At 35.7% G+C, this 15,987-nt stretch overlaps 1 protein-coding gene across 1 annotated transcript in view; it reads left to right on the forward strand.

The window, feature by feature from the left end:
• Window positions 1-239: 239 nt before the first annotated feature.
• The window catches only part of SLC5A7 (solute carrier family 5 member 7), a 33,732-nt gene continuing 17,984 nt past the window's right edge, over window positions 240-15,987 (forward strand). Inside the window, exons 1-4 of the mRNA XM_070751845.1 lie at window positions 240-346; window positions 1,497-1,721; window positions 9,525-9,638; window positions 11,650-11,805. Coding sequence (XP_070607946.1) covers window positions 1,544-1,721; window positions 9,525-9,638; window positions 11,650-11,805 — 448 coding nt within the window. The 5' untranslated portion in view covers window positions 240-346; window positions 1,497-1,543. The remainder of the gene's footprint in view (window positions 347-1,496; window positions 1,722-9,524; window positions 9,639-11,649; window positions 11,806-15,987) is intronic.

The following is a 15,987-nucleotide window of genomic DNA, read 5'->3' on the forward strand; positions in this document are numbered from 1 at the left end:
GGCTAGTTATCTGGCTGGATAGCGATAGTCGAAGTCTCAAACAGCAGCTAAGAATCTGGTAAAATGACAAGGAACGCAACAGTTCTCAAGACTGCGGAGAAAAGCCAGATATCCAGCTTCCTTTCAGTGCTGTACCAGACCTTATGTGAGCCTAAACTAACCTGCACAGGGGTCTTTTAAGGCAAAAGGGCTTTGTAAATGTGCCTGTCCCTTTAAAGAAAGGGAACGCTGTTTCTCACATCTGCCTCTGTGGGTGAACACAAGGTGCTGAGATTGAGCCGCTTGAGAGAGAGAGTAAAGACGATCCAGTGGAAGGAGGAAGGAGGGAAAACCTGCTGGAAAAGAGGTGAATTGGGGCAGAAATGAAGATAAGTGAAATAAAGGCAACAGGGCCTGGGGGGAGGTGAGAGCTTTTGTTTAATAGTCATAGGAAGAATAATTGTGTTTTGATGGAGGGTGAGGGATAATAAAATTAATTTAACTTGTTATTGAAGCTACTCTGGGAGTTAAGAATTGTCTGTGTAAACTCAAATAACATTCTCAGCCACCTTTTATGCCTGAACTTCAAAAAACTGAATTTCTAAGAGAATTGTCAGTAAAGATTGACTAGGAAGAGAAATTCCTTTTCTACAGCTGAATCCCAGTGCTCTAGTAGTTGTTTTTGGGGGGGGGGTTGTTCTTTTTATTATTATGGAAATATAAATATTGATGAAACATAGAAGCTTCAGACACACTGTTGTTTTGATTGAAAAACACATTTTTTTTCCTGTTCTGATAAAACGGTATGGCTTAAACTAATTGTAAATTTAAATGAATAGCAAAAAAAAATGAATTAAAAAGTGCATTATATATTCACCATAGTTCTACACTTCCATTGTTTATTTCTTGAGGATCTTGATTGTGCTGGATTGTATTTATTTTTTAGGTGTTCTTGTGATGAAGCTGACTTTATCATGGTAATGGCAAACTTGAAACAGTTATTTCATTTTTGCCAACAAAGATTGCTGGTTTAAAAATAGAAAATATTACTTTTCACATTTTGTTCTTTACTTTTTGTAGTATTTCAATAGGTATAATGTGTTTAATAAAAGAAATGATTTTACCAAAAAGACAGTAAAGAAAGATTTCTTATTGTAAAGAATTAAAGTTGGTTTTACACACTTTTAAAACATTTCTAATCAGTTTCTTTTTCATTGTAAAAGACTAAAGTTGGTTTTACATACTTTTTAAACATTTCTAATCAGTTTCTTTTGCTTAAATCAGAACAAAATAATCATTTTAATCTTGAGACTAAAACTTGGAAATAATATATTAATATTTAATAATATATTAATATGACCACTGATTGTCTGAAACATGGTTAAGATGATGTTTTAAATAAAAATAATATCATAAAGAAATCTACATTGAATTCAGATATTATAAGGTGTGATTTGCTATTTATGTACAATTGAAGTTCAGCAAGTATATAATATGTTTCTTTGGTTTTTTTATAGTTCCAATGTTATGAAATAGCAATCCAGAAACCTGTTGTGACTTCAAAATGGCTTTTCACGTAGAAGGGTTGATAGCTATCATTTTGTTCTACCTGGCCATCCTGTTTGTTGGAATATGGGCTGCTTGGAAGACAAAAAACAGTGGGAGTGATGTAGATCGTAGTGAAGCTATTATAGTCGGTGGAAGAGATATTGGCTTGTTAGTTGGTGGATTTACCATGACTGGTATGTTTCCTGCTTTTTATCTACTATTCAAATGTGTTGTTCATAAGGTGAAAGAAATGTATACTTTCCAAATATGAAAGAGAAAATGCTTATTAGTTTTCACTTAAACTAGAAGGTATAAACATGGAGCCATTTCTTCCGTACATCCTTTTATTATTTATTACAAAAAGCTATCTAGTAAATGAATTACATTTTCCGTTTCTGTATCACTTTTGCTAAAATCAAAAGAAATATAAACAAAAAAGTCATAGCTATCTGCATAATGAACACAAAGGCAAAGAATTAAAATATAATGCTTCAATAACACTTTAGTCCCAGCCAGACACCTCTTTTCATTTCAACACAATTACATGAAAAATGTACTGAAACTTCTTCATCATGATTTAGCCAAATCATTTTGAGCAGGGTGATTCCCAAATTAAATATTGTAGTTAAGCCACCATAAGTAGAAATGGAGAGGAATCCTGAAAATGTTTCATCAGAAATTATTACTCTATGTAATGGATTTTTATAAGTAGAATTGGCCCGATTGTCTACATAAGAGTCCCCCTTAATGTTATTTTCATAGATATCAGAAATAATGGACAATGAAGTCTCTATTTTTTCAAAATATTTGGAGTCCATAATGTCAAACAATGAGTCACAGTGCACTAAATGCACTAAAATATATTAAAAGGCTATGGCAATGTTACAAACTTTCAGAATTGTATAAAATTCAATGAGATATGAAATAACGCCAATCCATCAAAAGGATTTGTCTTTTAAGTGCTTAATGTTTTCTGAAGAAAAGTCACCCAAGTCCCCAATTTTATATTATTTTTCATAATCTTTGAGTTTTTAATGCTTTGCCTTCAGTTTTCACAATCACATGATTTGGGTTTTATTTTTAATTGAAGGATTGATTGTATTATTATATCAGTATTTGTAATTTTGATGACATTCTGATACAGGTAAGAGTATAAATTTATAATAAGGAAAATATTTAATTTTAATTCAATTTCATTCAATTCGATCATTAAGTAAAATCCTGTGCTTTTTACAACATCAAATTTTGTTGCAAGAATCTATAGTTCTGTTAAGATAAATAAATAAATATGCACTATAAGTACCGTAGTCGCTTTCATCCTGGATTGCTATTTCCCAGTCATTCAGAGACACAGCTGCCATCACTTTTCAGTGCTGGGTTCTGAAGCCATATGCACTAAGAGAAAATTATTTGGTAGATTATCAGTCCCATAAGTATTTATTGCCATCAACTGTAATCCACAATTATTTTTGGCTTGTAAATATAAAAATATGTTAAATGATAACATTGCATTTAATTTTGTCAATAAACTGTTTTGCTAAGAAAATTGCAACCGTCTAAAATTATCCAAATTAATATTTATAAGAAGAACAATAATAAAGAATATATAAAAAGAATAATAATATACTGAAACTAAAATAAAAGCTCTCTGCTCATCACAACTAAAACTAGGGTGGGAAAAGACATTTTGTACCATAAACTTATGAAAAATATTCCATCTATCAAGGTCCAAAGGATGGGAGCTAATATGACATACAAAGTTTGTTAATGTATGTATGACTGAAATAATTATATGAAATATAACATTAATGTATGAATGAAACAATTATAAAAGCACTGAATAGAAAATCGGCACTTCCTAATAGTGTATTGAGTTGTACATTCCCTGTAGTGTATTGAGTTGTAAAGAAATAGAATATAAGATTGGGGTAATGGATATAAAACAGGGGCATGAATTAATAAAGTAACTTTATTGCTACATGATGTGTTATTTAATTGTTATTTATTTATATTTTAAATTAGGGTTTGTTTTTATGGTGTTGATATCTTGGATTTCACTATTTATTCTTTGTCCAGAAAATGTTGGAACTGGAGAATTTGAAAACATAATAAATAAGTCACCCATTCTTATTCACCCAAGTCCCCAATTTTATATTATTTTTCACAATCTTTGAGTTTTTAATGCTTTGCCTTCAGTTTTCACAATCACATTATTTGGGTTTTATTTTTAATTGAAGGATTGATTGTAATATTATATCAGTATTTGTAATTTTGATGACATTCTGATACAGGTAAGAAAATATATTTAAATAATAATATTTAGAATAAGAAATAGTTCTATTAGTTCAGATGAACAGTGATGTGAAAATGCTCTGATTTTCTTTTTAAAAGGAATCTATACTACCAGGAGCTAAACTTGGGTTGGAGTATAGAATTATTTTCTTTACTGATGTCAATTCTGTTCCCTTGCAGGATTTTTCTATTTCATTTTGCTACAAAATATTTTCCTATCCTACCCATGACCTCCCAAGTGAGTGTGCTAAATTATTATCACACTACAGGTTAGAATGGTAGTTGGGATTAACAGTAAGCAATGTGATCGGAAACCCACATGCAACCTTATCACTTAGCAATGGAAATCCAGTGGTGCCCAGTGCTATCATTAACTAAATATGACCAATCATTAGACAAGGACTTTTCCCAATCCAAATCATCTGGATTGGTCCCTCCCAGGCTTGAGACCTCGATAAGGCTAGGGGGTGTCTCTTCTTCAATTGTCCTTATCCACCTATCTGGAGTATGGTGGTTTATGAACTTAAAAATGCTGGGTTAATGATCAGAAGCTTGCATTCAAGACCCACTGCTACTGCAAATCCTTGGAGAGGGGCGGCCTATAAATCCAATTAATAAAATAATAAATAATAAATAAATTTGAAAGCAGTGACTACAAGCAGATTAATGGGTACCAGTTCAGCGAACAACTTCACTGGGACACAAAAGGACCCCCCCACAACTCAGTGATGGGCTCCTACAGGTATAGTCAGATACACAGAACCAGTAGAAAAATTTGAATTTTTTTTATTTTTTTCCTTTCTGGCCTCTGGGTATGCTTTCCCTATTGTAAATGAGGTTGAATGTATATAATTTTAGAAGAGCTGTTTGTGCGTGTGTTTGTGTGTGTGTATACACGTACAGTTTGTATAGTAGATAATGTATATTTTTGTGTGCCTGTGTGTAATATGTACGTACACATATGGTATATATAAATAGAATTAAATAGTATAATTTGATTTTCAATAATAGTAAATAGATAGGAAAATTGTATCTCTTTGAGGCGAGGAGAGGCCAGGCACCCTAACCCTAACCCTTGATGTGAGTGACATCAAGTTGGCCACCTTTAAGCCAGTCACATGATCTTTAAGCCACTCCCACCTGGTCACATGGTCGGCAAGCCACACCCACAAAATAAGCCATGCCCACAGTGTGGTAGTAATTTTTTTTGCAGCCCTTCACTGCCCCAACTGGGCATACTCCAGGCAACAGTGATATCACTGGCAAATACTTTCATCACAGAAGTTAAAAAATTCTAACTATCTTCCCATACACAATAATTTGTCCTTTCGGTTACCTTGCATTCTGTCACCTTTGCATAGTCTTGCTGTCCTTTCCTTACTGGCCCTATCAGCCCTGCAGGGCTTCAAGCAGCATTCTATGGTAACGACTCTAAGACAGCTGAGGACCCGACTTCAGTCCTAGTGCCACTACTGTCAATAAGGAGTGCTACTGTGCTGGGCAGCAAAGAACCAGATATTGGGGAAGAATAAAGAGTTTTGGAGAGCTGAAGCAACACTTTGGTTGTAAGTGTGGGTAGGCTTCCAAACACGTTTGCTTTGCTTACAAGATTTCATGGGCACCGCAATGGCCATAATTTAGGAGAATGGTTGTAAGAATGGGAGATTATGATCCCGCTATATAGAGCGCTGGTGAGACCACATTTGGAATATTGTGTTCAGCTCTGGAGACCTCACCTACAAAAAGATATTGACAAAATTGAACAGGTCCAAAGATGGGCTACAAGGATGGTGGAAGGTCTTAAGCATAAAACGTATCAGGAAAGACTTAATGAATTCAATCTGTATAGTCTGGAGGACAGAAGGAAAAGGGGAGACATGATCGAAACATTTAAATATGTCAAAGGGTTAAATAAGGTTCAGGAGGGAAGTGTTTTTAATAGTAAAGTGAACACAAGAACAAGGGGACGCAATCTGAAGTTAGTTGGAGGAAAGATCAAAAGCAACATGAGAAAATATTATTTTCCTGAAAGAGTAGTGGATCCTTGGTACAAACTTCCAGCAGATGTGGTGGATAAATCCACAGTAACTGAATTTAAACATGCCTGGGATAAACATATATCCATCCTAAGATAGAATACAGAAAATAGTATAAGGGCAGACTAGATGGACCATGAGGTCTTTTTCTGCCGTCAGATTTCTATGTTTCTATGTTTCTAACCAGTGAAGGGCTACCAAACCTTTTACTGCCACACTGTGGGCGTGGCTTATGCAAGATGCCCTGCATTTTCTTTCAACATCTTTCAGTGAAAATTGGATGCTTCGGGGTGGAGCTCCATTTTCGCTACCCCAATGTGTTCCACCTCCCCCTCCCCCCGTCCGGGCAGCAGCCCACCCTTGGGTATAACTATCATTTGTACAGCACTGTCATAACTTTGAATGGTTGCTGAATAAATGGTTATAATTTGAGGGCAATCTCTATAGGTTTTTTTTTGCTATAGTATTCTTGGCTTGAGAGTTGAAAGTGCCACTTTGGCTAGAAAAGGGCCGCAATATGGATAATGTAAAGTTTGCTACAAAAGTCAACAATGCCACCTGAATGTGCCAGACCACATCCATGTTTTTTGTAATATCAATTGGGTCCATAGCCATCATGCAGTTAAAATTCTGTTAGCTTTCATTGGCTTTTCAGAGCTATTCCATTACATGTTCTTTCCACTATATTAGGTGGCATCAACACAAGCAGAATAAACAATAGGACTTTGTCTTCAATCAATAGTCATAGCTTCCTAATACGCTTTGCTTCTACTTCTATTTTAAGGCAAGATTTTTCTCTTTAACCAAGCCTTGTCTTTGAATTAATTAACAGTGAGCTTCTACTATTTGTTATCTGAACTGTTGGCTAAATTTTTGTTGTTTTAATCTGGCTGGAAAGCTTCCAGAAAAAAAGGAGGGATATAAATTAATATTATTTTTAGTATTTATATCCTCATCTTTGACTTGAAGTAAAGTATTAACAAATTGCAGACTGATTACATAGCACTGATTTTACAATATTCTATTTCTTTGGTAAGAAGTAATATCAGAATAATATCTATATATATTTTTTTCATTCCTGTTGCTTATAGGCCAGAGTGCTTTAAAATATCTCCTTTTATCTGTATAGGGGGTATTATCCATCATTAGCCATAGGAATTAAGCAATGTTTTATATTTGGACAATAGATTGACCTCCACTATGATCCTAGGAAGCCATTCTAATAAATAGTACATTTTGTACAATTTTCACTTATTGTATTGAGATTTTAAAGATACTTATTGCTTGCTATCCCAATGGGGAGGGTTTTTTCCTTTTTAAATTTATACTAAACAGTTAAAAAACTCCCAACCTAACACCATTCGGGTTCATAATTATGGGACTTATTGTGGCACGTTTATTAAACAGTAAAGCAATCTGTTCTGAAAAATATGTCAGTTGTATTAACTAGCAAATTTGAATATAGGAACAATGATTTGGACTGGATTAAGGGAATTTAATCAGACTTTGAGTTTTTGTGTGGAATAACCTTTGGTACAATTATGGAGGGTTAGCTCTTCCAGGATCATCAAGAAAAGGCTAAGGCTAAGCAATTCAGCCTTATGAATTACGGTACACCAAATTAGTTTGCTCAAAACTGTACTTCCAACTGAAGGAAGTTTTTAACTGGAATACCATATATAGGGACAGAAATGAAGAAGGAAGAAAGTCAGAGAATGCCAATCTGATCGTTGACCATTAAAATACAGGTAGTCCACAATTGAGTCCAAAATTTATGTTGTTAAGTGAAACATTTGTTAAGTGAGTTTGTCCCATTTTACAACTGTTCTTGCCCCATTGTTTAAAGTAAATCACTGCAGGTTGAGGACTCTTTGTAGACTAGAATATCTATACAGGTAATCCTCAACTTACAACAGTTAATTTAGTGACTTTCAAAGTGGAATTGAAAAAAATTGACTGATGACTTTTTAAGTCAATGGGGAAGCCAGGTACACTTAATAACGATGATACTAACTTAACAAATGTAGTGATTCACTTAACAGCTATAGCAAGAAAAATCCTACAGTGAAGCAAAACTCACTTAACAATTTTTCACTTAGCAGCAGAAATTTTGGGCTTAATTTTGATCATTAAGTTGAGGATTGCCTGTACTCCTTTTGGAAAAAAAGAGATGGCTCATTATTACATGATGATCTCACTCTACGTTCTTCTTGTGTCCAGCCAAGAATTTCAGTCCAAGAATAGGAGATCCTATTGTTTAACAACAACTGATAATCTTGAATGTCTCTTCAGAAAAATCACAGGGTCAATGATGGCTATTATGAATGAGTGTGGATCCATGATGTATTTCTTAGTTCTTAAAATATTTTTTAAAGGCAACCAATAGGAGACTTAATCACTGCCATTATAATGCAGAATTTCACTAAAATCTAAACATTCTCCCAGCTTGACTAACAGTGCATATCTTTGTGAACTGCACTAAAGTGCTCAGTATGGTAGTGATGCTATTGAGAATCAGTTAACTAGATACTCAGAAAATAGCTACTTAACAGTACTTCATTGCCATTTCTTCTGTGAGTGAAGATGAGACTTTTATAGAAATACAGAGCTTAAGAAATTTAAAAAGAGTCTAAGAAAAGACAACATAACATGAACATTTAGGCTAGCATTTAGAAGCAGGTAAAAGCTAGTTAAATTGTACTTTTATTTATTTTTCTCTTTCCCATTACTTATTTAAATAGATTACACCTATTAATTTTTAGTAGGTGTAGATATTAAAGTTTTATTATTATTATTATATTTATTATTATGATTTATTGGATTTGTATGCCGCCCCTCTCCGCAGACTCAGGGTGGCTAACAACAGTAATAAAACAGCATATAATAATAATCCAATACTAAAACAGTTAAAAACCCTTATTATAAAAACCAAACATACATACAGACATACCATGCATAAAATTGTAAAGGCCTAGGGGGAAAGAGTATCTCAATTCCCCCATGCCTGGCGGCAGAGGTGGGTTTTAAGCAGCTTACGAAAGGCAAGGAGGGTGGGGGCAATTCTAATCTCTGGGGGGAGTTGGTTCCAGAGGGCCGGGGCCGCCACAGAGAAGGCTCTTCCCCTGGGTCTCGTCAAGTGACATTGTTTAGTTGATGGGACCCTGAGAAGACCCACTTTGTGGGACCTAACTGGTCGCTGGGATTCGTGCAGCAGAAGGCGGTCCCAGAGATAATCTGGTCTGGTGCCATGAAGGGCTTTATAGGTCATAACCAACACTTTGAATTGTGACCGGAAACTGATCGGCAACCAATGCAGACTGCGGAGTGTTGGTGTAACATGGGCATATTTGGGAAAGCCCATGACTGCTCTCGCAGCTGCATTCTGCACGATCTGAAGTTTCCGAACACTTTTCAAAGGTAGTATATCTCTTTCCTAATAATGACTTAACAATTTCCAATAACAATCTACTATTCCCACCATTAAGGTGATTGCTACCACAGGTTCCTGTGCCCTCATTGCAAACTCATTTTAACAACTAATTAAATATAGGTCTTTAGATGACACTCAACTTTGTGCAATATTCTTCGTTATATTATTTTTGCTGCGCAAATCAATTATTGAGTTTTGCTTTCTCCATCCATTGGGTAATGAACGTCATTCTTCCACAGCCACCTGGGTTGGAGGCGGCTATATAAATGGAACAGCTGAAGCCGTGTATATTCCAGAAGTTGGACTTGCCTGGGCTCAGGCACCCATTGGGTATTCACTTAGCCTGATTTTGGGTAAGCTAAAGATGGAAACAAAGCAGAAGAAGCCTATCTTCTTAAAATGACAAAGATAAAGTTGAAGTCAATATACTATGAATATCTGTTGCTGTGTTTTTCTTTCTTTGTAAATGGATTTCAGGAGGATGGGTGGAGCCAGAAATAGATATGGTATCTGCAAGAACAAGGGGACACAATCTGAAGTTAGTTGGGGGGAAGATCAAAAGCAACATGAGAAAATATTATTTTACTGAAAGAGTAGTAGATCCTTGGAACAAACTTCCAGCAGACGTGGTTGGTAAATCCACAGTAACTGAATTTAAAAATGCCTGGGATAAACATATATCCATCCTAAGATAAAATACAGAAAATAGTATAAGGGCAGACTAGATGGACCATGAGGTCTTTTTCTGCCGTCAGTCTTCTATGTTTCTATGTTCACGTATCTTGTACCAAGATATTAAGTACAACATTCTTGTCAAAATCTCATGGTTAATGGTTTTTGTTGTGGACAGTTTTTTTAAAAATGTAAGGGAAACCTAGGGGAGGACCATTCTCTTATTTTCCTCTCCATATTGAGTAGCATCACGAATTAGTCACTTTTAGATTAAACTATTTACTAAACAAGTGAAAAGTTATGAAAATTAGGTACTGTTGATTTTTCTAAAATATAGAATCAAATGCTTGAGATAGTTTAGGCCAGGGGTTCCCAAAGTGGGTGGTACCGCCCCCTGGGGGGGATGCCTTAGGGTGGGGCTAAGAGGCAAGGGTTCATTCCTGGGCAGCCAAGAAGCTAGGACACCAATCTATTTATGGCCACACAAGAGTCGCCTGCCAGATACAGTATACAGTATATATATGCAAAATACAGTATATTTTTGCTGTCAGTTCTGGAATCGCTCTTGCAATCACAGCATAATTCCTGGTGCTTAAGCCACATTATTTTGCATTCTTTTCTCTTTACTGGGAGTAAAAATATGGTTTTTACTGCCTTTCAGCTGTTGCAGGCAAGGATTCCCTCGATTCTGGTCGCTCTTTACCAGGCAGTTTCTGCCTGTCCGATTTTCCCCCTTCCCGTGAGAAAGAGACAGAACTAGAACAATCGAGAGGCAGCTATGCATACTCCCCACAGGAATGGCTCAGCTGTTCTGGGCTGCCTCCAATAGCATTTTCAAACATGCTCCTCTTCCTTGGCCAAGACACCAATGAGACAATCATCTGCATTTCCCCACCAGCCTTCCTCGATGGGGAAAGATAGAAGGAAGGAAGGAAGGAAGGAAGGAAGGAAGGAAGGAAGAAAAAGAAAGGAGGGAGGGAGGGAAGGGGAAGAAGAAGAAAAGAAAGAAAGAAAGAGAGAGAGAGAGAGAGAGAGTAGGAAGGAGGGAAGACAGACAGAAAAAGAAAGGAGGAAGGGAAGGAAAGGAAAAAGGAAAGAAGAAGGAAAGAAAGAAAAATGATGGTAGGAAGGGAGAAAGAAAGCTGGTAGGAAGGAAGTGGGGAACTGAGGATAAGTTTGTAGCACCAAGGGGGAGGTAGACTGAAAGAATTTGGGAACCACTGGTTTAAGCCATTGTCCAACTTCCTTTTCAAGGCAGGAGTAAAAATTAAAGCATTTAAGCAAATGGAAATACAACCTTTGCTTTAATATCCCCAACCCAGTTTTGTAACAAATTACTACTTTTCACTATAGATTTTTCCCCTCAGTTGGGATAATTGCTCTACATAAGACTAACTAAACTAAATAATTTTTATTATTTTGCTGAAAGACTTGATTATAATGTTCCACTAGTCATTATCAATCAATAATAGTAACGTATAAGAACTCAATTCCATTACTATATAGTCACATTAACAATCATAGAGAAGACTTATTGAATTGTTATATTATGGAAAATTATTTAGATATTAATTATGTCTCTCCTAAGCAGATTGATATTACATATATTAAATCAAACATCCTCCATTTTTACAGCTGACTACTTGATCCCAAAAAATAATTCAAATTCAATTTTTTAAACAAATCTTTTAGGTGGCTTGTTTTTTGCAAAGCCCATGCGTTCCAAAGGGTATGTGACAATGTTGGATCCATTTCAGCAAATGTATGGAAAACGAATGGGAGGACTTATCTTCATACCTGCCTTGATGGGAGAAATGTTCTGGGCAGCAGCCATCTTTTCTGCACTAGGTAAGAAATTTTGTAAACAAATGCATTGTATAAAATAGGCCTGAATAAGGATGAAATATGCAAATTGATAAATTTGTTCTTTTAAACAAATGCTTAAAAATTGAACAAGCCTTCCCAAATTTAAAAGATAACTACAGTGTGGTAGTACTAATCAGAATACAGACAGCAAAATATTGTGTAGAAAAGCCAGGTGTTCTCTTTTTTACAGCAATATTTGAGGAGAGTAATCATAAGGATTTAGCTGTACAATTGGATTTAGGGAGATTTTGAGTGGAGATGGCACAATTCAAAATGTATTTTTAGACATTTAAAACATTTGGCCTATGTAGCTAACACATTAATATCTGAACGTCTATATATTCTACTTGTGCATATATCATACATATATATGCTATTTAGTTGCAACATACAGGATTGTGCATGCTGACATTTTTTTACTGCAAACTTGTATATCCATTTAAATGTGTACCCAATGAATAACTAGCCTGAGCTCCACTGAAGACATAAAACTTTACTTATTTATCTATTTAGATTGTATAAAATCGTTCCACTCACAATTTATGACTCTGGGTGAACTACATCAGTAAAAATAAAACACAACAAATGTCAAACAATAAATACAGTACAAAACACAATTAATTTAGAAAAAAATCTGGGTATTTCAAAACCCTTTCATAGCAAAATGGTTCATCTACTACCATGATATAATAATAGTGATAATATCACTTTACTGTTTTCACTCAGTCTGTAATTAATAACATTATATGCCTTTGAATATTTATTAAAACAAATATAAATTTTAATTTATGACTTATAGTCTGGCAAGGTCATGTCATATCTTTAAACTGCTCTTTTGAAAGCAAGAAGAGTTAGAATGAACAAAACTTCAAGGGAAGACATTCCACCATCCAAACATCATATAGAGAAAGACTTTACTCATGCACTAGAAATATAAGTTCCTGATTGCAAGATCATTTTCAGAAAAACCTATCTAAATATGTTGATGAAGATTTCCAGATATCCAGGTAGAGTTGTCTGTTGAGTAATAAGTCCAGTTGCCAGGACTCAACTTTTGGACCTATCTAAAGATCTTAATGCCCATCAATTAATTTTTTCATAAGACAAGAAGTCTCTAAGATGGCTATGTTAAAGGCAAACCCCAAGATAAATCTCTAAACCTCCTTCTGAAAGGCTGCCCCGTGCAATACAAATACCACATTTTTAAGGCCATTTTCTTTCAGAAATGGACTCGACATATTAACAAAAGCTGATAAAAGACATTCCAGGCTGTTTCATCAATCTGTAAAGATCGGGAAAGATTTGCTCCAGAAGCTTGCTTTTAAACTATGATGTGCTCTTTTTAAGAGAGTATATTTCCATTCTAAATATACACATGTACCATGATTTTTGATGTCTAGACATTCAAAATGAGCACCTCTATCCTGTTTGGATTTTATTTCAATGTACTGTCCCTCTTCCAGTTTATTACTGACTTCCGGCAGACATTGAAGGAAAGTATAAAATTTCCTAAAATTTCAGTCCATCAGCATACTGCCCAGCAAAAAAAATATATATCAGATTTTCTTCCCCATTGTTTTCAAATAGGCATTAAAAAACACAGGCGAGGCTTTTCCAGTGGACTGGTCAGTAACATTATCAGGCAGATGCGGTGATGTATTGCTGAGCAACTGTGGCCCAAGGAAGAGCCTTTTCAGTGCAATCCCGGCTGGTGACAGAAGCCCAGCTGTGATGTAACCCAGGGGAGGCACGTGGCACAAAGGCCTCTCTCCAATAGTGCTGTTTCTCAGCCATGGAAAAATTAATGGTTCCTCTTAGAAAGGAAAAGAGAGAGAGAAAAGAAAGTGAGACAGAGATAAGAAAAAAAGAAAGAGAAAGGGAAAGAAACAGGAAGGGGGAGAGAGGGAGAGAGAGAGAGAGGAGAAAGAAAAAAGGGAAGAAGGAAGGAAAGGAAATAAGGAAATAAGGAAAGGAAGGAAGGAAGGAAGGAAGGACTGTCCCTCCCTCCTTCCTTCTTCCCTTCTTTCTTTCTTCTCTCCCTCCCTCCCCCTCTCTCCCTTCCTGTTTCTTTATTTTTTTCTCTCTTTTTTCTTGTAGAGACAAGAAAAAAGAGAGAAAAAAATAAAGAAACAGGAAGGGAGAGAGGGGGAGGGAGGGAGAGAAGAAAGAAAGAAGGGAAGAAGGAAGGAGGGAGGGAGGGAAGGAAAGAAAGAAAGACTTATGACCACAATTGAGCCCAACATTTTGGTTGCTATGCAAGAGTGTTGTTAAGTGAGTTTCACCACATTTTACAAGTTGCCCATACCCACCCAGTAACCTGACCACCAAACCACATCTACCAGAAGCTATGCCCACAAAATAAGTCACACCTACAAAGTAAGCTATGCCCACAGAACTAGCAAGGGAAAATTTTAGATTTCACCATTGATTAGAAGAGTTAAATTTGACCTATAATTCCTTCTCTCCAGGGTATTTGGGATGGGCTTCTCAAAAGAGATTTAAGAATTGCATCCTTTAAACCAGAGGTCTTCAAACTTGGCAACTTTAAGACTTGTAGACTTCAACTTCCAGAATTCTTCAGCCAACATAGCTGACTGGAGAATTCTGGGACTTGAAGTCCACACATCTTAAAGTTGCCAAGTTTGAGAGCCCCTGCTTTAAACAAATAAACAATATTCCCTCCTTCAGGAAGCCATTTATCATAACTAAGGCATCTGTAATATCCTTCCAGTTACAACCAGTGGTGGGCTCCTATGGGTACGTTCAGGTACACAGTACTGGTAGCAAAATTTTGATTTTTTTTTCTTTTTTTCCCCCTTCTGGGCTCTGGGTATGTTTTTCCTATCACAGTAAATGAGGTTGAATGTGTATAATTTTAGAAGAGCTGTGCGTGCCTGTGTGTACATACACTTTATATAGTAGATAATCAGGGGTCGGCTACTGCCCAGATGGGGGTGAACGCAGTGAGGTAGCGAAAACAGAGCTCCACCCCAGAACACCCAATTTGCACTGAAAGGTGTTGAAACAAAATGCATAAGCCACACCTACAGTGCGGTAGCAAAACTTTTGGTAGCCCATCACTGGTTACAACTGACAACACAAAATATCACAAACTGAAGCTGATATATTCTAACAATGCAAGTGAAGTTATAATCAAGGTTAACAGTTTGCAAGGTGGTATCCTTGCCTTTCGTAAGCTACTCAAAACCCACTTATGTCTCCAGACATGGGGTAACTGAGTTGCCCCTAGGCTACACTAAGGCTATGGTAGAATTGTGTATGGTTTGTCTGAGTTGTATGGTTTTAATAATGGGTTTTTAATGTGCTTTTAATATATTGGATTTGTGACATTGTATTATGTTGTGAGCCTCTCCGAGTCCTGGGAGAAGGGCAGCATACAAATCTAATAAATATTATTATTAGTAGTAGTAGTAGTAGTAGTAGTAGTAGTAGTAGCAGCATTAGCATTAGCATTATTAGTATTGTTAGTATTATTATTTATTAGATTTGTATGCCGCCCCTCTCTGTAGACTCGGGGCGGCTCACAGCAATGATAAAAACAATATATAATGACAAATCTAATAGTTAGAATCTAAAATAACAATAATACATTTTAAAAAGTCTAAAAAACAAGAAACCCCAATATATAAAAAAACATACATACAGTCATATTATACACAAAAAAACCTACATAGGCAGAGGGAGATGTTTCAGTTCTCCCATGCTTGACGACAGAGGTTATTAATAACAATAACAATAACAACAATAATAATAATAATAATAATAATAATAATAATAATAATAATTGTCAAAAGTCTGAAGTACAAACACTTAATATGTATCACTTTTCTGCAACATCTGGGTAAGGAAGGTAAGTTTTTTATGATGACAATTGCTTTATGTCCCTTCCCATTTGCCCTCTTCTGCAGAAAGAAACTAAATCTTCAATAACTCACCAGACTTCTCACCTGACAGTAACCCTTAATATCTCACCTGCCTTCTTAAGCCACCTTATCCATGATGGCTGATTTTTTTTATTTTTAATTGTATTTCATAGAAGGAAGACCAGGTTCTTTGGAGGGCTGGAAATTTTCTTAAAGCTGATATGGCTATCAGAAGACAAAATAACCCTTAAAGTTCTAATACATCTCTTTCCTAATAATG

Source organism: Erythrolamprus reginae, chromosome 4, assembly GCF_031021105.1.
Source record: "Erythrolamprus reginae isolate rEryReg1 chromosome 4, rEryReg1.hap1, whole genome shotgun sequence".
Classification (NCBI taxonomy): Eukaryota; Metazoa; Chordata; class Lepidosauria; order Squamata; family Dipsadidae; genus Erythrolamprus; species Erythrolamprus reginae.